The sequence below is a fragment of the Taudactylus pleione genome, unplaced genomic scaffold (genome assembly GCF_031769625.1).
Source record: "Taudactylus pleione unplaced genomic scaffold, aTauple2 ptg000019l, whole genome shotgun sequence".
NCBI classification, from domain to species: domain Eukaryota; kingdom Metazoa; phylum Chordata; class Amphibia; order Anura; family Myobatrachidae; genus Taudactylus; species Taudactylus pleione.
In genome coordinates this window covers 25,815,562-25,841,441 of record NW_028284421.1, presented here as the reverse complement: position 1 = coordinate 25,841,441, position 25,880 = coordinate 25,815,562, and the positions used below count along the sequence as shown (strand labels likewise).

The window sequence follows — 25,880 nt, the reverse complement described above, 5'->3', positions numbered from 1 at the left end:
GGTCCAGAATGGTTTCCCCACTTTTTCATTCCCTTCTCCCAAGTTGCATGCTATAGAAAATTTGCACAACCACCCGGCGAGTAGCATGAGTTTCTAATTGAATTGAGCATATCTCGGGAGCAAGCATTCGTGCAAACTGTGCGAGTGTCATGAAACAAATTTGCACTTGCAAACTCACTCCTAACTGGACTGAGCCCTATATATTATATAGCCATATTTCAGCATTTGAAAAAAAACCAAAAGGACACATTGCAGAGGAGAGGTTTATCTGTAGGTGTTATATAGGACAGACACTAGGGCAGGGATATTTAACATGTGCCCCTCCAGCTGCTGTGAAACTACAAATTCCACCATGCCCTTCCACAGTTTTAACATGCCCCAATAGCAAATCTGTGGCAGGCCATGCTGCATAGTAGTTTCACAGCTGGAGGGTCACATACTAAATTCTCATGCTCTAGGGAGATAACCACTGTCTATGATCATATTACAACTGAAACAGAGGATGGACGTTATACTGTGCATTTAGTCAAAGTAAAAATAACAAAATCAAATCAAACATGGACATTTAAAAAAGTTACAGAGTAATATTTTTGCAAAAGACAGAATTATCCCCGTTTTAGACATGTCTCATGAAAAAGAATGCAGGAAAGACAGGGACATCATGTCATACATGAAATATATTCCTCCTCCAGCTGGCTGGGTATGACCCAACAAGACAGTAGCCTTATGTGTTTTCATTATTCTGCAAGGGGAGGGGATGGATAAACAAAGGACAAAAACAGAGTCCATACTTCCAGATGTTGCTGTGTGGTGAGAGAAGGGGCGGTCACATTCCACACATGCCAACATTTATAGCACGCACTGCTGCTGTAAAGCTCACCTTTATAATATGGGTGTATATGGCCAGAGTCTGCAGCAGCCTAAGACAGCAAGGACAACAAAATGCAAGAAAATAAAGTAAAATTGCATTAAAAAAACAATAGAACTACACAATGGAGATGGTTTGTTAGAACAGACACTATAGAATTCTGTATTTAATGTGGTTCTCAATCATATTCAAAATTGATAGTCATTTTGCACAGCTTTTATACATTTGTATGTAGTAATATGCTATCCTATGCCAGGTTATTAGTGCCATTGTTTATGTGCATTTTTGGACATTAAAAATGATAGCATTTATGAACCCTGAGAATCTCAGTCCCCTTTAGCAGAACAGAAAAACTGTAAATAATTGGGGCATGTGGCAGGAGACAGTGCATTTACATTTATACATCTGTTGGCTTGTAAGTAACATTTATCTAAAACTGGAGTGTTGATTAGGGAGACGACAGCTGTGGGGGTTGAAAAGAAGAAAATGTGTTTGTAAAGTGCACATGACAGTATGGATTTGGTGCATCTATAATCTGTAAACTGCTGGTGTACTTTTGCAACAAGGTAGTGTACTGTACATCTGTGAATCATTCACCTTTGCTGGGGTTCAGATGTCCATTGCTAGTGTATTGATGCAAGAGGCATGTAAGTACTTTAAGTTTGTGTAAGGAATTATAATAATGCAATTTCAGACACAGCCTCAGGTTGCATTATGGATAGGTACACCCCTGTATGCCCTAGCAGGAATGCAGATCATTGTATAGGACATTGCACAATACTCTGCCACCTCACACACAGTGGTTCAGGGCAATGTACTTAAATATGATGCAACCCATAGCAACCAATTATATTATAGATGTAATTTCTTGCACAGTTTAGAAAATGAAAGCTAACACCTTATTAGTTGCTATGATATAAAGCAAATGTGAACACCCTAGTATTAAATAAAGCCCTAACACAGTGGTTCCCAAACCTTTTTGAATCACGGCACCCTAGAGTATCAGTATTGTTTTCACGGCACCCCAAAGCCAATAGTTTGTTATTGAGAAATTTAGAAAAAAAATGTAGTTTGTAGTAAAGTGAAGTAAATTGTGCTTCCTTGTCATCCTTAGGGTCAGTTATGTGGTGATGGACAGGTTTGTGCTTCTGTTTGTTCACATATTTACAGTACATAGACCATAAAAAATATGATTTGGTGCTGGACCACCAACCTGAGGTACCCCTGCCAGTGTCCTGAGGCAACCCAGGGTGCCACTGCGCACAGTTTGGGAACCACTGCCCTAACAGTTGAGCATGCCTCACAATAATACACAATCAACTTAAACCTACACCTCACAAAAGTCCCCCAGTAGCACACTACCCCACTGAGAACGTACACTAGTAGGTTACAAGAGACTATTTCAACATTCAATAACTGAAATAATTATTTTAATATGGAATACATTTTTACATTAATTTATTAAAGTTAAACTGTCTACACTCTGTAATTATACTTCATGAAAAAAATAAATGCAGCATAAAAATAAAAAAATAAAAGTTTTCTACTTATTTATTATCAACTAAGAAGCAATTCAATTCAGCGCAATGTTCCACCGGGCATCACCACAATGCCCGGCTGCAGACATAATGGCCATTTACGGTAGAGCCGACATTGCAAGTTTTCACTCGCACCTCTATGGGGTAAAACTTGCGATGCTGGCAGGAGCTACGTATGTGCCATTCTGGAACGGCACATCGCGTTGAATTGAATTTCCCCCCTAAGTTTCAGGAACTGAGTTTTGCTAAGAACTTTCCATATTCTGCCAAGCAAAAATCAAATCCAAGATTCAGCTCTTCTCCATCACACATAGACATCGCCATGGTGCAAAAAAACATGAGTTTCGTAGACCTGAACACATCTCTCTGTTACATACTGAACACTAGCACATTACAAAAAGTACTCTAGCTTTCTGTTTCCACGTTATAATGGCCCCCTAGCAGCACACACTAGCACCTCGCAACAGTGTGATACGGACTCACAAACCCACTGCAAGTGCACACTAACAGCTTGTGTATCTTCCTAACATAGAAGATCACATCAGCAGTTAGTCAATCTCCTAACATTTTAAATATTTCAAGCAAAACCACCAGACTCATGGATAGAAAAATATCCTTACTACATATATATATCAATCTCCACAAAGCATTAATGTCTATATGCTTAGGGGCAGTGAAAAAATATGTTCGAAAACAGCCAAGTAATAGATCCAAAAGATTCAGAGTAGTGAAAGCACACTGGGTTTGAAACTAGAAGCTGGTCAGATTCAATCTATAGTGGCCATAAAGAGTATATTGGAAAGTTACACACATTAATGTCAAATTAATAAACCATTCTAAGGGTGTTTCTTGACTGCAAATAAAAACAAGGCCAAAAAACAGACAATTAGTGTTTACTAAAGATTTTACCCATTTTTCTAGAATACACTCAAATCTTGGTTCAGTCAGTTGCGTTCAGAGATCACATCATAGAATGGAGTCTCCTTTGTAAACAAACGGTTTAAAAATAAATACACCACCTTTTTGGGAGATGTCCGACAGTTGGTTTGCACATTTCCCAAATAAAAACCTCATTGTGAAGGTAAAACAAACATGCAAAGCAAATCCGCAAACAGAGAAACAATAGAAGAATATGCCAGAGCACTGAGAAATCCATCACAAAGAAGTGATAGAATATTCATAACTATGAATTTGTCTAGTGACTGAGTACAACTAGAGCCTTCCATGGCAGACATTGGAGAAACTATACATGGGACAACAATCGCCCCTGGCTATACAAAGCAAAATCATTGTCAAAGAAAAACTTATATGAACCCTCACCTAGTTTGCTAGAAATCATGTGGAAGCGTCTCTGCTACAGGGTCTGGAATATTTAAATACTAGAAATAGAAGGCAAAACGGATAGGAAAAGAAATAGGCAAATCTTGGAGGAACAGCTTGGTATGGAGTAAATATATAATAAAAATAAATAGGGGAGAAGTATTTAGATGTCCTTTTCCTCAGCACCACCTGGGGCATCCACTTTCAGTGGAGGCAGCCTCAACCATTGGAAGCACTATCTGGACTTGCACCTGCCCTATGTTAGGTACAGACTCCCCATCTAGTATGGCATCTAATTTAAGCGATTAAGCACCTGGGTCCAAAACCGCTCCTGCAACACACCCACAACACTTCCATGACACCCCCATGACGCAATATCATTAAATGGCCAGGAACGCCATATACATTCCAGAGTCAGTGAGGCTCCCCGGGATGCAAGTCCCATGCAACTTCTCAGGGATTTAGATGCATGCGAAATTGCCAGTTTACGTTACCATCGGCTTTGCATCCGACTCAGAATTAGCCCCTAAGAGAGATCCTGCATCGCCACATGATGCAGGATGTCTTAGCGCTGCAATGTATGAAAGAGAGTGTCATAGGAGACGTGTTTTGATAACTCAACCCTCTGGCGTTCTCTGTTCCTTTGTATAGCATCAGCCTAATACTGATGATATGCATTATGGCTCCTGGACGGGCCTAAGGCGCATGATTTGGGAAAAACCGCAAGATGTAATTTTGAAGTGCAGTGCAAGCAAGAACAGGCTTGGAGACAACATTGTAAGTACCCATAATACATCCTCTGTAAGCAATGAAAAACTCAGCTTTTCAGCACTTGGCAAGTTACCAAAACAATTCGCCACCATAGCCGATTTTTACATGGAGTGCTTTGTGTCACATATCAGAAAGTGGGAACAAAGCCATTTTCGCCAAAAATGCAAAAAAAAAAAAAAAAAAAGAGGGTTTAAAACAGTTTGACCGAATGTACTTGAGTGGTCCAACCAAAAGCCAGACTTCTAATCGCATAGAGGCACTTACGGAATGATGTGTAAATAGCTATTCGCCAACAGTCTCCAACCAACGAACAATTCAGAGAAAAAGGGGTAAAGAAATTGCAGTGTTCAAATGATCAAAGCTGGCAGAGACTTACTGCCTGGCCTTATTTGCAGTCATGGATGCTTCCACCAAGTACTATAACAACTCCACTGTAACACAATTGTCTGTTTTATTGTGCGCTATAAATCAAGAAAATGCTTTAGAGATTGTTATTTTGTTTTTTTTTTGTATTTTTAATTTGACATTACAAAATTTCTAAACAGGTGAACACTTTTTACAGCCACTGTACAAGAAGTATACTAGCACAGAGTAATAAAAATATGTATCCAAAAAAGTAACAGCACATTTATGCATACAAGCTTCTGCTCCTGTTTCCCATAAAAGGGTATTCAGTACAAATGGTCTGCACATCATCCTATACTCATCCAGCTCCTGCATGTAATAGGAACATAGAAATAAATACATTTATCACATAGGCAGACTGCACCACACAGTATACTAACCTGGCACCTTAAGCTTGTACTCAGGTTCTGATCTCATCTTCCTCTCACTCTACACAAATGGTGTGTGACAAACTTAAGTTTACAGAATTGTTCGGTGCTGTGTAATGTGTGGAAGAACTTGCCACTGCCTTGCTCTGAATGGATTACATTCCTAATGAGTGATATAACTCCCTCTAGGGCACACAGAGAGTGTGTGTATGCAAGCAAATCTATACAAACACAGAATCAGTTTCCACCCTGCTCACGACATACACAGACACACCCCATACTTCTGGGGTCACTGCTTACCGAAGCCTGCAATAATGAGACTAGTTACTGGAATGTGACCCAAGCATCTGCTGCTTATTAACTTTAGCAGACCAAACACTTTGGCCGATGAAGACGAGACATGGGGGTAAATGTAATAACCTGTGATCACTTGCAGGCATCGGAAAGATCCCGGCAAGTCTGGTCGATGTTTTATAGTGGTAATCATTTACAAGTCAAAACCAGGTTGGTTTTGCTTTTTAAATGAGTGCCACATTAAAACATTGGCCAGACTCGCTGGGATCTCGGCGATGCCTGCAAGTGATCGCAGGTTATTACATTTACCCCTTTCTATATGAGTATTTTGCACCAAAACCAGTGTTGTCTGCTGTTGTGAAACAAAAAAAAATTATTATCCTTGGTCTCTTTTGTAAAACTTAAAAACACACTAAAAAACAGTAATACAAACTAAAACCTTGATTATTATATAGGAAATATTATCACATTCAAAATGTAATTGAGTTTGCAATGGAATATAAAGTGCAAGTGTAACCTACACAGTGTAGGCAGCCATTTTATGGGCTAAACCAGTATTCATGGATAGCGGCTTATTAAGTCACTAGAAACCAGTGAGATCACGAAGGAACTTTCTGTGCCAGTAATGTGACTGTATGTATCTTATTGAGTGTTCAGGCCAAACTCTCAGGAATATTGGTCATATTTTGAAAATGGCTTCTTCCACTGTGCTTAGGTGACAGACACACATCATTCGAACATCCAAGCAGTTTGTCTGTGAACCCTCAGCCTCCCTGACAATTCTCCACTCCCTACATTTATATAATAAAAGCTCCAATTTATTTTTGCTCTTGTAAAGCAGCAGCACTTTGTAAACCATATACATTTACCAATATCAACACCAATTAACATTCACCTTATTCTTAAAGTTTCTTTCCATAACAAGATCTCCATCTGTAAACTCAAACTCAAATCCTTCTATTCTGTCCCTTCCATTGTAAAAGGCACCTTGTTACATACATGGAAGTAAAGGAAGACATGGTGACTAAGCAGAACAGGTTCACCAGGCAATGCCAAACCAGCATTTGGCAAGTCATAAAACCAATTCCCAACCAAAAGTGATGACGCACATCCAAGTCACAAGTTTTCATACATCAGTAGAGTCTTCTCCAGTTCCTGGCTCACTCTCCGATAAAAGAGAATTTGTTCCTTTAAATAATGCTGGACCGCCTGCTTAAAGTCCAGCAGCCTTCTCTGGTGAAAATGGTTAATTTCTGCTTGTAAAGCAAAGCCCACCACACGGCACCTCTTCCGGATTCCATCTGCTTCATCTTGCTCCATCTTCCCTTCATCGCTCATGCGCTGGCTGTCCTTCACCTTTGCAAATGCTCCTGAGGGAACAAAAAATGAGAGAAGAGGTTGGCATGGTCTTCCCTTTATCAGTACATTAAGGTCAACCGCTACTCCTGCCACAGCTCATCCAATTAGCAATGACCGGATAACCTGAAACTGTAATAAGTTGGTATTTTCTTTTAGCGAGTCTACATCTTTCACTAACTTAATATATTTAAGAGGAACGCCAGCTGCCCAAAAAATAATATTGTGAAGTAACATTTAACCTTGTGACTTTATCGGTGATGCGCTGTTCAGCTGATTCATTGGTTCACTGAAGCCTCCATGGTCTCACCTTTAAAATATACCCTGCTGCTGACAATGTCCTTGCCTTGTGCAAGCATCACTGGGAAGTAGTCAGGTGAGGGACACTACCCAAAGTACAAAGGAAGCATACAGGATGAGCAGCAAGAGACAAAGGGATGCTTCAGGACCTTGCTAAATGAGCAAATAAAACTTCACAAGTGTGACTGAAGGGAATCATAGCTTTGTAAACACCATCTAATTCTAGACTTGGTTTGGTTGGAGTTCAAATTCAAACTACATTTATCAGTTTTAATGTTCACGATAGCATAGCTGTAGAAACAATTACTTAATAATGAACAAAGAAAACAATTACTGCACTATTCTATGCCCAAAGCTAATGAAGGCACTATTAAATTATACATAATGGGTCACATGATAGCAGCTAAGTAAAAGATCAGGCCATACCTTTTTGTAGGTGAATGATGTCTGGAAAGTTGGACAGTAATCCTTGGTATAGGGACAGTGTATCAAGAAACCTAAACTGATCATTCTTAGGCTGCTCAGCAAACATCTCTCCTACTATTTCATAGGTGCGCCCGGTATGAGACATTGCTCCAACCAATGGCTCTGAACCATAGGGTGGGTCTAGCTGGAAGGAGTGACTTAGACCTTGCAATGCACCTCCAAGCTTCTGAAACTCCTTACGAAAGCCTCCCAAGTGTTTACGTGCCAATTCAGATACTACACTACTTAACTGGAGGACACTCTCATCCATCTTTTTTGAAAAAGCTTTAAAGGCATCCACTCGCTCTTCCACATCCTGAAGGTCCTGATGTTCTGTTGGTATTTGCAAGGTCAGCAGAAAGCTTGCACCCACCATCTCATCTTTCTCTGTACGCCTTTTGCCTGCTTTCCATTGCTTTTCATCCCGACAGGTCAAGAAATGCTCAAAACCATCATACTGTGAAAGAACAGGGTGACTGGTCATATGATCCATCCATAGAACCAACCGACGCTTGCGCTTTTGGATGAAGTCCTCTTCAAAGCGTCCTGTGGCTTGCTTCTCTGGCAAGTGGGGAATAGAAATTACAGTAAATTTGTGTAGGAGGCGGTTGTATAACCAGTCAAAGTGCTTGTATCGACGGTAAACTGGAGAGACTGTGTGGCCCGGGGTTAGCCTAAGGGATAAAGTATAGGTTGTTGTAAGAGACAGCAGAAAATTAATGATCACAGTTACTAATGATGTATTACTTACATAAAAGGAAAGTATAAGGTAAACAAACTGGTGATATTCATGACTGGAGTCATCACCAAGTAGAACTCCATACAGAATGCAAAATGGGGTTGTTGGTCATTTAGAGAAAGGATGGGGAACTTCAGGTCCGGGGGCTGTATAAGGCCCTCGGAATCATTTGGTCTGGCCCTCAGAGCTTTTTTTGGTTAGCCTCATCTGGCTAGCAAGGTGCCTAGAATGGCACCCTGCAGCCAGAATCTATACAGCAGTGCCACCAGGACGCTTCAGATGGTCACACCGCTGTGACCCACCCCTGATTTAGAGCATCATGGACAGGTGAGACAATTATTCTAGCTTGATAAGATGACCAAGCAAGCTTCTGAGACAAATGACTGAATCACTTCCAGCATTAGTGCAGTCAATGAAAATTCAGAAGTGGACTACACATACAGGTACAATAGCAGTTTCTTTTTGACTGGATTTTCTCACATACCAAACCATGATCTGATCAATTGTGGTTGGATAGCTATCGGGCATTGTGAAATTAAGCCAACTGGCCAATACCAGCTGTAATATTATAATAATATGAGGAGAGTATTAGCTTAACCATTTAACTAGCAAAGTCGCAGGGAATGCAACCGCAGCCAGCTGGGCTTTAGCTGACAAGGCCACATCCCATGCGACCATGCCGTCCCACTGCTTCCCGACTTTTAAAGATTAAATCTGTTCTGCACATGTGCTGAATACATTTCCTCCAGCTCATCCATCTGCGGCAACATCACTGCCAGAATCGCACCCCAGAATGCTGTGCGGATGGCATTCTGGAGCGCATGCGCCAGGGACGAAAGAGCAAGGGGGGGCTCTATTGGCACTGGAGTTGGGGGGTGGGGGTGTAATGCCCCATAAAAAATTTACACTTGGAAATGAATGTTTTTTAAAATAGTAGAAATATTACACATGGTCACGCTAGGGGTGGTGGTGGGGGATTTCTGCAAAAATCAGGATCACACTGGGGGTGGGGGGGTTGCACAAATGGGGATCTATTACCTGGGGGTGAGGGTGGGGTAATGCTAACGGAGAGCAATTGCCACTGGAGTGTGTGTGTGTATGTGGGGGGGGGGGGGGTTTGCTAATTGGGGATGGCAGGACACTTTGCAATAGGGTTTATGGATATGGGGTGGTGGCGACACCCCTTAATCATGCATTTTTTTAAAATGTTTTACTTCATTAAATGTAAGTAGAGAGAATTTCTGAGGCCCATTTCTTAAAAAATTGACAGTTGAGTGGTTAAAGTGTTCATTTCACTCTACCAAATCCTTACTATGCATAGAAACAGATGGAACATATCACTCAACCTGCAGGATGACAGACAACCAATTCAGACAGCCTACCTCACCCTTTGTTTACTCCCTGCAATGACACAGTGACCTCCATCGAAATGCAGACCATTGTCTGAGTCACACCCACATATATTACTGAAATTCATGCTCCCCATAGTAAAAACTATGTAACCAATGACACCTTAACTTGCTTACAAGATGGAAAAAAAACGCATTCTTCTACAACACAAAGTGCCATTTTCAGAAATGTATCAACAAATACACAATAAAAATAGTGCAGTATATGCAAACATTGTTTTAGGCACTATTCATTGAATACACACAGATCAGTACATTGACCCACACGCCACTGATTTTGCTCACTATGCCAACAAAAAATGCTTTGCATGCCCTGTTACTTGCTTTCTCACCTGTAGGAGATGTAACTCTTAATTCCTTTGAACTTTGTTTGTTTAGTGGGTTCCTCTACAGAGCAATTGAATGAGTTAGGATTTGGTCTCCATTGTGGCCCCATGGGTCCCATCTCAATGACATGATTTTCTGGTACTCTGCCTAGCTGGGGGACATCACCAAGGATGAACGCTTCCACCCCAGACCTAACAAAGCTGGAGAATCTATTCAAATTCCTCCCCACCACACTTCCGCGCTTCCCACTGGCCACACTGTCCTGACGCTCTAATTGTGGCCTTGGTCGGTGGGCATATTCAGCTCTGGGGTAATAGTGATGCTGTGGCTGATTGTGAGGAACCCCATTTGACCCACTGGGTTCTTCTGCCACAGACTGTCCATCATCCCAATCATCCCAATCATCATCATCCTCTTCCTCATCATCGTAACTCCCATGATGAGTGGATTCTGTGTAGCCTGTATGTTGTGTCGGGCAGTCAACTTGGACAGATCCAGAGCGGGGTGGGTGAAGGATCTCCACATATGACGCTGGAAAGAGCCCCGTCTGACCGCGGCTGTTTGTGCCCTGAAGCCATCCATCTAGAGAAACATCACTGAAGAGGCGCAGCTCCTCATTCTCTAGGATATTTATCTCCTCCTTGTTTTCACTCTGGAAGTTGTACAGGGCCCGGGCTTTCAATGCCATGATGAAAAGGATTGTAGAAAAATACTGCAATATGAAAGGATAACATTAACTGCATGTTCAGGCAACATAAAATCACAGCATAACCATCACAAACAATTTTCAGTGCCCCTTCATGTTTAAGTTTATCAACTAATTAATTAATTATATATATATATATATGCATGCCATAATCAATTATATCTACCTTTCCACAGTGATTGTTGTGATTGGTTCGGTATTGCTACTCTGAGGGGCTTATTTATCAACAAGTTTTATCATACGCGACGTTGCGCATGATAAATGGTGCTCAAGCCAATCAGCTCCCAACTGTCATTTTTCAAACAGATGACAGTTAGGAGCTGATTGGCTGGAGCACCATAATCATATGTAACGAGTTTTATCACTCGTTGCATATGATAAATGAGCCCCTTAGTTTGGGTTCTCAAAAGGAAAGTGTCACTACGGCTTCAGTTATGTTGCGCTAACTATTTAATTGGTTTTTATCTGTGAATTGTGGTCATTACTAGCACTATGTTGTCTTTTTATATAATGAAAACAGCAGTCAATGTGAGGAAATAACCACAGGAGGTCGTGTCCTATGTTTTGCTACGTCAGGATATAGGCTACAGTGCATTTGATGGTGTTCACCTATCCTGGGCAATTAGAGTAAGTAATGGTGCATACACACGGTCAGATGTGTCAGATGAACGACTGAACGATTTGAACGATTTTGGATGCCTTGATAAAGCAGCCAGGCGAAACGCGCATTGGCGTTTCGCTTCACATGCCGATTGGCTGCGTTCAATGATTACTAAAATGTTTTGATATGATAAGAATGTTTATAACTGCAGCAGTTTGAGGGAGTATTATGTACGCACTATTCCTTACTAGAGATACGGCAATATCATTAATAGATTAACCACTGATTAGCTGAGTAATATTACACGGAGCTAGCTAGCTCAGGATATATCAGTAGCGCTACAGTGGTGTGAATAGACGATCGCAAAGTAAACCTATGTGAAGTGTTATCAAAGTAACCAAACTGAGATTGCTTCTCTTGAATAGTTACATTGGGATTCTATCTTTACACAATCTGTCACATTATAGCTGCTGCAGATAAACATTCCTCTTTATATGAATATCACTAACAAAGGACAATAGATACAGACTATTAAATCCATATAAAGTTATATTATAACAGTGATATCGGGAGAATAATATCAATTCAATTATATAAGGATATAATTACATGCAACCAGCGGCATATATGAGTTTTTAAATACACTAAATTTAATTATTTCATGCACATGTTTCTATTCTGTTGAATTTTGAATTCATTTTAATATATTAATTTCGCCACTTGTGGTAACCGCTAAATGTCACAATTTTAATTGAATATAAATAAAGATTAATATGTTTTAACTAAGGAAAGATTAATACGGACTGACAGAATAGTGCACCACAGCAAACAACTCTACTTTTATCCCTTTTTCTTTTTTGAAATATACATATATAGAGTCTGTGGTATCACATCAGTAATAAGGACCCATTGAAATAAAACAATCTCAGTGAAATATTATGTTCCCTTTTACTGTGTCACCATTGTATATTATAACATAAATTAAAAATATTACATTACTAGTGCGGGATCCTAAACCCTTTTTTGCACACTGTCAGATGAACGACTGAACGATTTTACCAACGATTTGAACGATTTCTGATTGCATCAAAATGAATGGAATCGTCCAAATCTGACTGCAAACTCATCAGATGTCAGATATCGTTATCTGACAAGCGGGAACACGCATCGTTCATCTGACAAACATGGCAGATTTTCCTTCATATATGAACGATTTTTAAAATCGTTATAGTACAGACCTGAAGGAAAATCTGACCGTGTGTATGCACCATTATACAGATATTGAGAATATAAAATTATATTTTTAAGTCAGAAGGATTTAGTGGATCATGAGGTGTAAATTTACTTCCCATTGTTCACTCTTGGAATGATCTGTACTTGGTAGGTTTGTTGTCTTGGGAGGGGGGGGTGGACTACTAAGAAACAGTGTAAAAGGTTATACTGCTGCTAGCAGGAATACACATAGCGACGTTCTTCTGAGTGCCTGCACAGCAAGCCCATAACATCCACATCCGCCCCAGGACATAACAGTACAGTGTCTATTGTATATAGTAGCATTAACAGAACCACCTACAAATGTTTTTCCATAAAGCAACAAGATATTGCCTTCTACTACACATAGTCAGCTGCTCCCACTAGCTAATGTGACAGTTGTACTGCTAAGGCACTTATCTAAAATCACATTTTAACCTCTGCTGCAAAAAAAGATTAACAACAAAAACATATATGTGGATCTATAGGAGGACAAATGATTCAGAGGCTGAATTGCTGTAATGTAGTTTCCATAGTTCATATGCATAATGCTTGCCTGACATTATTACTGTGCATGTGAAAAAAGCAGCATCACAGTCATGTAGCCTGCGTGATTCCTATGACAAGCGATGGGGCAGAATGGTGGCGCAATGATTAACTTGCTGTCTGAAGCTGGGTACACATCAGACTATGGGGTCTATGTACTAAGCAGTGATAAGTGACAGAGTGAAAAGTGATAAGTCAGTGATAAGGTGCCAGCCAATCAGCTTCCAACTGTCATCTCACAGGCTGTGTTTGAAAAATGACAGTTGGGAGCTGACTGGCTGGCACCTTATCATAGACTTATCACTTTTCACTGCTTAGTACATAGACCCCTTTGTGTACCCAGCCTGACATTGCGGGCATCGGGACCCGGCATGGAGCAAGTGCATACACACTTGCCAATGCTGGATCCAACGGGGGAGGGACGCACCATGCTGCGGGTGCGCGCATAGCATGGGTACACACTAGACGATGTACCCGATATGTTACTCCGATCCGCGGGATCAGGCGACATATCGTCTAATGTCTACCCAGCTTTACAGAACTGAGATTGTGGATTTGATTCCCACCATGGCCCTGTGTGGAGTTTGAATGTTCTTCCCGTGCTTGTGTGGGTATTCTTTGGGTGCTCTGGTTTCCTTCCACAATCCAAAAACATACAGGTACGTTAACTGGCTCCAAACAACAATGAACCCTAGTGTATGTGTGTGTGTACATAAGGTAGGGAATATAGATTGTAAGCTCCACTGGGGCATGGACTGATGTGAATGGGCAAATATTCCCTATAAAGTGCGGTGGAATATGTGTGCGTTATATAAATAACTGGTAGTAAATAAATATAACCAATACACAAATGTGTCCCAGTTCTTGCAAATTTCTTCAATTAAAGTTTTATTTAGAATCTCATTTTATTACAATTCAGACTCCTGAACATCTGGATTAAGAACACTAGCAGGCATACATTCCTATGATTCTTTCCTTACATTCCTTGCATTTGGCACCTAAAAAGAAGCATAATGTGACATTTATGGCTCAGGCAAACAGTAGAATGTGCCAGTTTTCTGTTTTAAAAAAAAAAGTCAAAAAGTGTGTAAGCAACTTAATTATGTATGTACTCTAAAGCAACCTAGTTGTGCACAGGAATAATAATAATAACTGGGATTAGAACACCTGTTCCAGTGTATCGTAGAACAGCTACTATTCATTCACTATTAATAGATTAAAGCACCATGTGCATGGATTATTGACAAAGACACACAATAAAAATACAAAGATATATACGATGGGAAGTAGTCGGCATCCCATCGTGCGGTTTAAATACTGGCACCGAAATCCCAACAGCGTCGGGAACCTGGCACCAGTGTACCACCTGCTGGCATTTCGAAGGTAAGTATCGGCAGTTAGGGGAGGGTTAGGGTGCGGCGTTAGGCACTAGGGGGAGGGTTAGGGTGCGGCACCGAGGAGGGAATGTTAGGTTTAGGCACTAGGGGAGGAGGTTAGGTTTAGGTACCGGAGAGGGAGGGTTAGGGTAGGGGTTAGAGTTAGTGCTAACATACTAACCTATGGGTGTCGGGATTCTGACTGTCGGGTTGCCGCTGTCGGTATTCTGACCAGCAGCATCCCGACCGCTAGCAATCCATACCAAACCCATATACGATTACTAATTTGTAATTCAAACATTACTCCATACTGATAATGTGGTCACTAAGTCCAATCAGCACTGTATGCTGCTATTGGGAAAAAATGGAATACCTTTTTTCCCTAGCTAGGTAAAGAGCAACAATTGACTACTGATAAAGATACAATAAAAAATCATACTATATATACAATAACTAATGTATTCAGATCTACAAAACAAAATATAAGTAGTAAAGATAAAATGAAAAACTGAAAATATAACTCTGCGCTAAAGTTTATCAAGTTGAGAACGGTAGGGAATGAATCATGCACTGTATAAAAATAACTTTTTATTAAATGTGATTATTATCATTTATACAGTTCATGATTCATTCAATACGTTCTCAACTTGACAAACTTTAGCGTAGAGTTATATTTTCAGTTTTTCTTGTTACACCTTTTTAGGTGATCATTGTGCTGCAGATTTATTAATTGGATAATTTTTTATCTATGTTCAGCTTTTAACAGCGCTGGGTTATATTTTTCTTTTTTACTTGGTAAAGATAAAATGGTATCATGTAAATCGTATTGCACTTAAAAGTTTCCTAATAACGGTATACACCACATACAAATACAACATAAAACATTCACACCATCAGATAATAAAAAATATATCTGTAAAAAGATTCTTATGTCTTAACTCCATAGGTTTGGAAGAATAGTCATAATTAAACAAGTTATTTTCAGATCCCTCTCCAGACAGTTTTGCGATATTGTAGCCAATAAGCTACAATGGTGTTAACTAGTGGAGGCCAAGCTCCAAAAAGACAAAGCTTGATACATTTGGCAAACCATATGAGGACTGCTTTCTGATCAAAAATGGATTGACTACAACAGTGGTCTCCAACCCGTAGCTCGCCAGCTACTGGTAGCTCACGGCCGTAATTTGGGTAGCTCTCCTAGCTGCAGTACTGCTGAGTCAACTAGGAGGAAGTGACCTCTGACAAAGCCGTGGATGGAGCGACAGGGAAGCGCGTCAGGTGATTGCCACAGGGCGACAATACGTGAGGGACACCATCTGGACATCACAGGAGTCAGCTGCATTTGGGGCGAGTGACTCTACTTACCTCCTTGGAGCCAGTAATTAAAAGTGAAATGTGCAACAATATCACTGAATTAATTAAATGCATTGTTGTTGTTTTCTATGTAACATTTTTTTCATTTTCATTAAATGATCTTTAATTTTTCGGTTATTAGCCAGATTTTGTTTGCTGGACTACAGCATATAGCTACTGCATTACCCTTTTAATACATTAATAACAGCTGTTCTTGGAGACTTCCCACAAAAAAAAGTTTAATATAGGCTATATGCCCCTTAACGTATTAGTAGAGACTGGAGTAGAACAATCCACCAATGGATGTCATAGTTCAGTGTTATGACTACTGGTTTACCAGGGAACGTCTATGAAGGCATCAGAAACCATAGATTGAAACTTCAGGGGCCAAAATTCTAGGGGCCTTATTCTGAGTCGCATGTTTTTCAAATTGTGCATACATCTAAGTAAATACATATACGTCCCACTGTGTGTACGCACAGAGTCGCAGTTGAGACTGAGATGCATGGCCTTAGAAATGTATTAGGTGTTCCTGGAAGGCTGCTATAAGACGCATAGAGATGTACTGTTATACGAGATTGTCGCTGGACTGGATGCAAACTCAGATGCCTAACTGTTTACATTGGGGCCATACTCTAACAGAAATCTGCACCTAGCATTGGGCAGATTCAAGTTTTCAGGGTGCATCAGATGGTAGCGTCTAAAGACCCACCAAGAGGGCTTGTTGCGTCTAAAGATGCACAATGTGGGCATCCAAGTGTTTGCACATTCACACACACTTGTACATCAGGGATAGGGCTGATACTAGCATTAGCATAAAGTTGCAGACGCGACTCTGGCAAGAAACACTAAAGCAGTCATAGCAGCGTGCAACTCAGAATTACAGCCTAGATCTTTCCAGTAGGATAAAACCTCTCTCTCACTGTCCTGTGATAGGTTGGGTCACAATTGACTCCAGAGTGATAAGGTTCATATAAGGCTACCTCCCTTGGTACCTTTAATTTATCTTATGTTGCATGGGTGGAATGTGATATAATAGCCTGATTATACTTGTAATAGAATATAATTTACATTCAATATTGTTTTTTCCTCTATGACATGCTTTTGTGTTTTGAAAACACAATAAATGTCCTCCGCTTTTCTTTCCCTTCAGGTGCAGATTACAGTAGAGGAACTATCAGGTGGCACTATGCCGTTACATTTACTTTGGATTGCTTAACGTTTAAGTTCCATTGTTTTGTGGCGTTACCATTCTGTGACCAGTTTGTCCTTAGCAGATAGCTGGGATTTTTATTAGTCACCAAGATCTAATCAATATGATGCGGACAGCTGATGTTTTCTAATAAAATGTTGTGTTTGGTTAATATTTTTCCGCTGTATAATGCCAAGTGATGCAACCCTTAGGGCCATAGCAGTGTCTTATAATCACAAACCTAAAGTTCAGTTTGTTTTCCTACAGGAAATCCATTTTAGTCCAACCTCATATCCTAAATATTTAGATAAACTTTTCGGTGACTTCCATATAGATTATTCCCAGGGGACGGCAAAGGATGTTGCCATCCTGATTTTTAAACAAACCACTTTAATTTGCTAAGATTAATGACCCAAAAGGTTGATGCCAGATGTTTATGTAGAAATGCGCTAAACACCATTTATAGTCCTAGTGAAGGTCACCCAGCATGGAAAACACCCGCATTGGAAACAGTGGCAATAACAATATTAGCAAATCAGGGCTGTATTATCCATTAAGCAAATTAAATACATGCTTAGGGCATCAAGGGAAAGGGGGCATCACAGAAAATGTTCTATTGCCGGATTTACCATGGACCACTTGGAGCAAAACTGTAAATAGTGCAGCTGAACCAGGTTCCACAAAAAGGGGCTATAAACAATAATAAAAATAGTAATAGAGGTTAATGATATACAATAATCTTGGGAATACAACAAAGAATCTGGTAACTGGTAAACTGCCACACGGTTCACCGAGGCTCACATGATCGTTCTTTTCTTGGTCATGTGGGAGCAAGCGCAGCGGCGCGCAGGACAGTGTTGCCAGAAGGGGCGGAGGTTCCAAATTTTGAGGGTTTTAAAGGCCTTGGCGAGAATTTTGAAGATAACTTTCCTTGGGGTTTTTTGGGGAAGCAAAATATATATTTTGGGGCACCAACATTTTTTAAGTGCTTGGGGCCTCTAAAGGTCTTCATCCGGTCCTGTAGCAAATGTATTGCTATAACAATGTATACCCAAATAAGGCCTCTATTTAGCAACTCTTTATAACCCTTATTCCACAAACCATTGAATTTTAACAAGGGGATTTCTGCTGAGAAGTCAATGATTTTCGGGCATATCCCTACTTACCCCTTGTCCTCGCTTGACCATGCCCAGGAATGGGGAACGCAATGCTGTTAATAGGATATCGTGGTACAGTATGTGAGGTTTATATTTTAATGGTGGGTACACACTAGACGATATGTCGTTCGATCCAGCGGATCGGAGCGGCATATCTGGCACATCGTCTAGTGTGTACCCGTTGTCGCTGACTATGCACGCACCCGTGCATCGTCAGCGACATCCTCCATCGGCCCTACATGCAGGTTGCAGCCCGCATCGGCAAGTGTGTATGCACTTGCCCATGCCGGGTCCCATCGCTGCCGAGGTCGGGCTTGGTACACATCTTCTAGTGTGTACCCAGCCTTAGATAAAAATCAGTGAGCAATGCTGTGCTGTCATAATCACATGGTATAAAACTGTACATATTTTAAAATTTTAAATATTTTGAATTTCTTATAAAAATATAGGTTAAAGTGATCAATGGCTAAACAATTCATGCAGTGGTATGTAACACTGGGCCTGATTCAGAGCCGCTCGCACGATGTGTATGCAAGTTGCGTAGGCAGTGCTATCGCACACCAATGCATTAGCACGCCCTGTATTTCTTAGAGAACGATCACGTAGTGTATGCAGACACCCACCAATGCAATTAGTGAAGAGTCCCAGCTTGGATCACTTTGGGGTTTCAAGTGGAATTGAGGACCTCATTCAGACCTGCTTGCTAGATGCATTTGCTCACTCGATGCGTATGCAAATTTGGGAAGGCAAGCGATCGCACGTCAAGGCATTAGCACGCCCACTATGTCTTGGAGTGCGATCGCTCTGTGTATGCAGACGCCCACCAGCCTGTCTTAAGACACCCACTTGTGCACGTCATGTTCAGGAAGTGTATGCAACCATCGGTACATTGGATGCTATCGCAGCGCTTGAGGTTGACCATACCCTGCCGCAAGCACTTCAGTGTAAAAACAAGCCAGGTGATGTGTACTATGATACTGTCTTATAATTATGCACACCTCTAAAACTCCATTGAGATGCTCAGGCACGCCTGCGTTTGCACCTCCACTCCCCCGTTTTTAATGGCCAGCCCGTTATCAACTATAAACGGCTTCTCCTGTCACTCACTCTGCTGGGCTGTCTATGTGCAGTGAGCGAATGTATTGTGAACTTTCGCTAAGGTATGTATATGCACACTGCGATGCATACACATGCGCACAATACATACACACTGCATACCAGCGGCAGCAGCGAGAGTATGCATCTTAGCGAGCGGCTCTGAATCAGGCCCACTGTCTGTTTATCCCAATAGAATTTCAAGAAAAAATAAAAGTGATCTTCCAACAACAATATCAATAAAATAAATAATAAGAGCACAGAATTACTACAACCAGTGCATCACATGGATGTTAGAGTTATTTTATTTCTGCTGTCAGTTGACTTGCTTTCCTTTAGCGTAAAGAATAATTAAAAACAGAAAAACTATATAAAAGTACTATGTTCAATGGATTAACTCATTTACTCGTGTACTTTAAAAGGTCATGACCCCGCAATTCATAGAGCGCATTTCTACAATGCACATCTGTCAAGTTGTCAGTCACTGTGAGACGCACCTCTCTCGTAACATGGTAACCTGCTACAGAAAGAAAAATATATACACAATAGTCATGTCGGCTAGTGTGTACCAGCGATATGCCTGTGAACAACGTCGTTCACAGACACATCGCATCAGCTGTGCTGCACAGCCGATGGCAGATATATCTGCAGACTGATCTGTTCATCGGACAGTGTATACACATGCAGCGGAGGCCACGGGAAGGGGGACAGGACACGACCATCATCTGCAGATATATCACTCGATCTGCAGATATATATGTGCAGATATATTGATTGCAATCAATTTACATGCAATAATTCAGACATTATAATCTTTATGTCAACAGAAGGGAGTAGTTCAATTGTTTTCGCCTGCGGCTGTTCATAATGGGCGCCCGACGCAACAATTTAATTGTTGCTCCGATCAGGCGAGTCTGCCATGGGTGCACACATTTCTGCTCGCAGCCTGCTGAGATGGTGAACAGAAATGTGAGAAAAGTCCGTGGTTTGGGTGTACAAACGGTTGTTTGGGAGCCCTAACCAGAACTTAGACAGGTTTAGCTGCCTTACGTGGCTAAACTCTGTACTTTTGGGCATGACAAACGCAATAATTAATGGTAACCCAAAACAATTGGGTTAGTTCGTCTGGTGGCCATTAATTATCGCCGCCCAAAAATAATCTAATTTCACTGTAATAGCTTGAACAAGAATTTATACGCTACAATTTTGTACAAAAATAAGAAAAAAATGCTAAGAGGTGTGGGAATACTGCTCTATCATATTATTCCTACAAATCCACCCATAAACCGAACGAGAGAGCCAGCTTGGACTGTGGCTCACGGCATTGGTGGGACTAAATCGGTCCAGAGCTCACAATGTAGGCCCAGCTGGTGTTCCAGGGAAACAGAGTATGATCATCAGCTTTTATTTGTAAGGTAAAAAAAAAAAGAGAGATTTGCCCCCCAGCACACTGCAATTAAGCTGATCGGAGCAACTACCAATTTTTTTATTTATTTTTTTTTATTTGTAAGGTGCCACAAAACCAGGTCATACAAAATACAAAACATAAGCAAAACAGACCTGCATGCCAGGCTGACAAATGAGAATCAGACGTGAGACAAAGGGCAGAGAGGGTCCTGCTTATGAGAACTTATAACCTAGGATTGAGCACTTTTTGGCTTTTGGGTTCAGGTAAGGAGGGAAGCCAGCGTAGAGGTTGTCCTAAAGTGGCTCTCCTTATATTCCAAAACAATTGTGCTCCTCTGAAAACTGCTTATTTTGTTTATAATCCCATTCCTACAGCCTTAATTTCTCTCCAGCTGCTGTTAGGGTCATATGCAGAGATGGGATAACAAAATAAAAAAAATGCGTCTGTCAAACAAACAAAAAAAGTGGCTTGAAGCAGCTGAATTGCTAAGTGAACCAGACGCTAATATACAGCTTTTCTTGTAAGGCAGCACAAACCTATTTGGAGCATTCCCCTTCCCAAAAAGAGTATGCAGCATACTTTGTGCAAACGAGCATTCAATGCTTTGTACTTTTTAAACAGTGTTGCAGCAGATTTAATACATTTAATTAAAAGGGTGTGTTTGAGACATTTTCGTCCAATTAGGTTCAAGCTGCGTCAGTCATCATCATCATTATCAGTGTGCAACTTACACCATGGTTTTAGCAGCCGGAAGTCAGCCCCTCCAGGCAAAAGTGATTGCGTCTGTCCAGCGGATTTTTCAGTCGACTACATGCCAACACCACATCCTTACTGTACTTTGCATCTGAAACCCCCCCCACCTACATGCCCATTCCAGCCCCCTGGTCGTACACAGTTGCAAAAAAAAAAAAAAAAAGCCGCAAATTTCATTTATGTCCAACTTTGAATAAGGCTTTAATGTCTGAAACACCTGAATGTCTAATTCACCCATTCCATCTTCAAGCTCAGTCATGATCTTTCTTTAAATCTCAAATGAAATCATACTTCCTGAATCACACGCACTGTTGCAACACCTCAACCACGCCAGTTACTAGATGTGCTGAACTTATTACTGCTAGCAGTACATTGATTTTATAGCATTGTACCTACCTTTAATTCATGAACAAATTACTATATATACATAGCTTACAAAGGTTTCACAAACTCAGTTCTCAAGGCACTCTCACTATCCAGGTCTTTAAGTATATCATGCTTGAGCACTGACAGTTATATCAAACTGACGGAGGTTCTAATTAAGTCACCTATGCTTAAGTATGGATATCCTTAAAACCTGGACTGTTAGGGATGCCTTGAGGACTGAGTTTGGGAAACAACTGTAAATATTTCTAATTGCCCACACACTAGTCACTAGTGGATCCTGGTACTTCATCTGAGCATCAGGAAACACTTCCAAACTTGCCCATCCGTTTGGTACAAAGACCGACAGAAGTCAATTGTTCACTAGAGTAAAGGTGGGCTGATACGCCATCCTATCTGACGATTGGTAAGTGCATACACACTTACCAATCGTCAGCCCAATGTAATTTGCCTGACATCACAACTGGACGGGCATTTACATGTGCCTACCCAGTTGTGGTCAGTCACCGGCAGCCTCTGTAGCAAGTGTACACAGGCAGTCGACTGACCACCCGTACACACAGCACGATGAGCCGATAGATCTGCATATATATCGGCCATCGGCTGTGCTGCATAACAGCCGATGTGATATGTCTGTGAACGACGCCGTTCACATACATATCATTTGTACACAATGGCCGACGCAACACGATATAGATGTGTCCACATACATCTTACTTCCTTGCGCACTAAACAGCCCTTCAAGTCGCGCTATGCCGTGGAGTGACTTGGTAGCGCTGAGCATCTGTTCATGTGACTGTTTACCTTTAAATGTGTGTTATTCACAAAGCAATGTGAATAGGACACACAAGCAGCTTCTGATTAAAATGATATGCAGCATGCCTATACTGTGTGCGACTGTGGGTGTATCTGCATGCGAAATGCTACGTCACAGTGTCACAGCCGCTGGCACTGTAATGTAGCATTTTGCATGCAGATACACCCACAGTCGCATACAGAATATAGGCATGCTGCATATCATTTTAATCAGAAGCTGCTTGTGTGTCCTATTCACAAATTGTGAATAAGTCGCATTTGAAAGTAAAAAGTCGCACAAAAAGACACTTGTTGCACAGCGCTCACACGTTAATGTTTAATGCGACTTGTAGCACACGGAGATAAGATGTATGTGGACACATCTGTATATGTCAGCCAGTGTGTACCCAGCATAAGAGGCATCCAAAAAATGTATTTATTTATTAACAGATATTTCTATAGCGCACACATATTATGCAGCGCTTCACAGATTATATTTCCGTCATTCACATCAGTCCGTGCCCCAGTGGAGCTAACAATCTACTGTATATTCCCTACTACATGGACACGGACACACACACTAAAGGCACACATTCACTAGACGACAGGCAAAAGACTGCACGATTACGACATTGTAATCGTGCAGTCGTTTGTCTGTCTGTGATGTGCCTACACTGAATGAGCAGTCGTTCAGTGAAGGCACATCAATCATCTGCAAACACGTTGAAAATTACGATATTGTCAGGTTGTACAACATATTTGTACGATGATAGATGTCTAAACAACCAACGATTTTCAAACGATGTTCAAACGATTATCGAACAATAACGATATTGTTATCGTTCAATTTAATCGTCTAGTGGATGTGTGCCTTAAGGTAAATTTTTGGCCAGATGTCATTCAACCTACCCGTATGTTTTGGAGTGTGGGAAGAAACTGGAGCACCCAGGAAAAAAAAAAAAAAAAACACGCAAACTCAGGAGAACATACAATCTCCAAACAGATAATGGGGTCAATCCAATTCCACGCGATGTTCTCGAGGGCACAAGTCATCGCGACAATGGGCGCACTTGATGGCAGGACGAATGTGCATAAAAGTGCTCGCAGCCCCATAGGGCTCCGAGCTAAATTATGCAGATTCGGGCTCGAAGCAGGCCGTGGGGGGTGCGAGATGTGGTGCCGCTGCCAGCGTTTTAATGCCGTAGCAACAGCAACTTGCACCCTTCACGTGGAATTGGATTGACCCCATGGCCTTGGTAAGCAATTTAACTAATGACATTAGGGCTGTGAGACAACAATGTTAACCACTACACCAACCGTGCTTATTCATGCAATTCTTGGGCATCTCGTGCATTGGGGCTACAGTTTGGCAATATCACTGCATGTGTGTTTATATATGTCTTAGCCTATACAGTTTACACTCACAACAACCATTCCCAATTTGTTAGTTTTATATGGCACAAGGAACTTCATACATTGTGACATTACTAATCAAACTAAAAAGTGCATGCAGTAATTAAATGTTTAAATGAGAAGTTATAAAACTCTTAACATTTATAAACCTAGTAGTGTATATTAATATCTGCCCTGAAGCAAGGCACAATGCAAAACAAGCATAATTACTCATTTTGGTTGAATGATTACCTATTTTACTGAGAATGTAATTTTAGATGCTAGCATTATTTATATGCATGTACAGCACAATGCAGGGCATTATAAACACTTGGCACACAGGGAACAGACTTCCAAGGACTACTAGTTACAAAAACAGGTATGACGTGAATTTCAGCTCTAACACGGAGGCAGCGTTTATAGGACAGATCCCAACACAAACAAAACCTAACAATACAGGAACTCACCACAAGTGTTATCCGCCCGGGAATGCAGCGCAGGCTCAGTGCACAGTGCAAATATTGTCAAAATTCAGTAAAAAAAAAAAAAAATCCCTATATTCCTCAAATCGCTGTGGGAAATATCCTTTCACATTTCCAAACACTTTATAAGAGACGAGATGCGCCCATCAGTCACCAAAAAAGTTCAAGAATTAAACTTTAGCATTTCCAAAGGGACTGAACTTCTGGGGCAGCTGGAATCGGATCACGATGCACAGGAAACGGGGAAAAATGCTACTTTGCTGATTCCAGATACATACATGTCACACAGCACTTCCCCTGTGATGGAAGGAGTCACAACCTCAGGAATTCACTGCTAAAAAAAAAAAAACTATTTCCGTTTGCAGAAAAGAACACGACACAGAGGGATCATCCATGTGCCACCGGGATCACCCCACCAGCAGGACCACGTCTGCAGCCAGCGACCTGCACGCCGTCATCCCAGGAGGTACTCGGTGCCTCAGGCCTCTCAGTGAGGGGTCTGCGAGTTGCAGAGAAGGAAGGAGCAGAGAAATTTCTACATTATCCTGCCGAGTCTCCAAACACAGGCTGCAGCAGGGATGTTACCTTCACCCTGGAGGTGGGCAGAGGGTGTGACACACAAGGCCAGCCCTACCACCTAGGGGGATGGGTGATCTCTTTTTAGGATAATAGATCTTTTAGGGTCTTGGGGAACCCACAACAAACCCCTCTGCTCCTTCTTCTTGCCCCTGTGTTATGTAAACTCCTCCTTTTGTTCATCCCTCCTTCCCAGAGGAGGTACTAGCAGCGTCCGGGAGCAGAGAGAGCAGCAGCAGAGCAGTGACCAGTCCTCCTCCTCCTACACAAGTGCTGCGGCTGCCTGCTTATGCCACACACATTATAATACTAATAAAATAATAAGTAACCTCTTAGGACTATATTATAGGTGAGAGGTAAAAGTTTTTTGTTTTTTTCCATCACTCCAAAGCTTTTATTTGTGTACATTCTGTGACATTTTTCATCATGTATCTGCTGATGTTATTCAAATATTTTTTTATAAATATCTACCTTAACTGTCTTTGTAATATATTCTATGTTAATTCATGGTTTTGGTGGTGCCTGCAGCCAAGTTACGGTCTGTAGCATCCCAGCCTGCATGCTGTTGTCTGTCATATTAGATTCCATTCATTGTTTTTTCCATGATGTCAGGCCCAGCACACAGACACAACAGGGTGTGAAGGTGAGATGGT

At 41.2% G+C, this 25,880-nt stretch overlaps 1 protein-coding gene and 1 long non-coding RNA gene across 2 annotated transcripts in view; both read right to left on the bottom strand.

The window, feature by feature from the left end:
- LOC148540444 (uncharacterized) overlaps nucleotides 1–5,729 on the bottom strand; it is a 96,132-nt gene extending 90,403 nt beyond the window's left edge. The window contains exon 1 of the long non-coding RNA XR_015869734.1: nucleotides 5,283–5,729. This is a non-coding gene — a long non-coding RNA (uncharacterized LOC148540444). The remainder of the gene's footprint in view (nucleotides 1–5,282) is intronic.
- A 109-nt stretch (nucleotides 5,730–5,838) lies between these two features.
- On the bottom strand, nucleotides 5,839–25,465 carry SNX33 (sorting nexin 33). The gene is made up of 4 exons (XM_088443799.1): nucleotides 24,637–25,465; nucleotides 10,166–10,872; nucleotides 7,647–8,359; nucleotides 5,839–6,934 (listed from the first exon to the last, which is right to left on the bottom strand). Exons 2-4 carry the CDS (start codon nucleotides 10,846–10,848, stop codon nucleotides 6,681–6,683), a joined length of 1,650 nt encoding a protein of 549 aa, XP_088299925.1. The 5' UTR covers nucleotides 10,849–10,872; nucleotides 24,637–25,465; the 3' UTR covers nucleotides 5,839–6,680.
- Nucleotides 25,466–25,880: the final 415 nt, after the last annotated feature.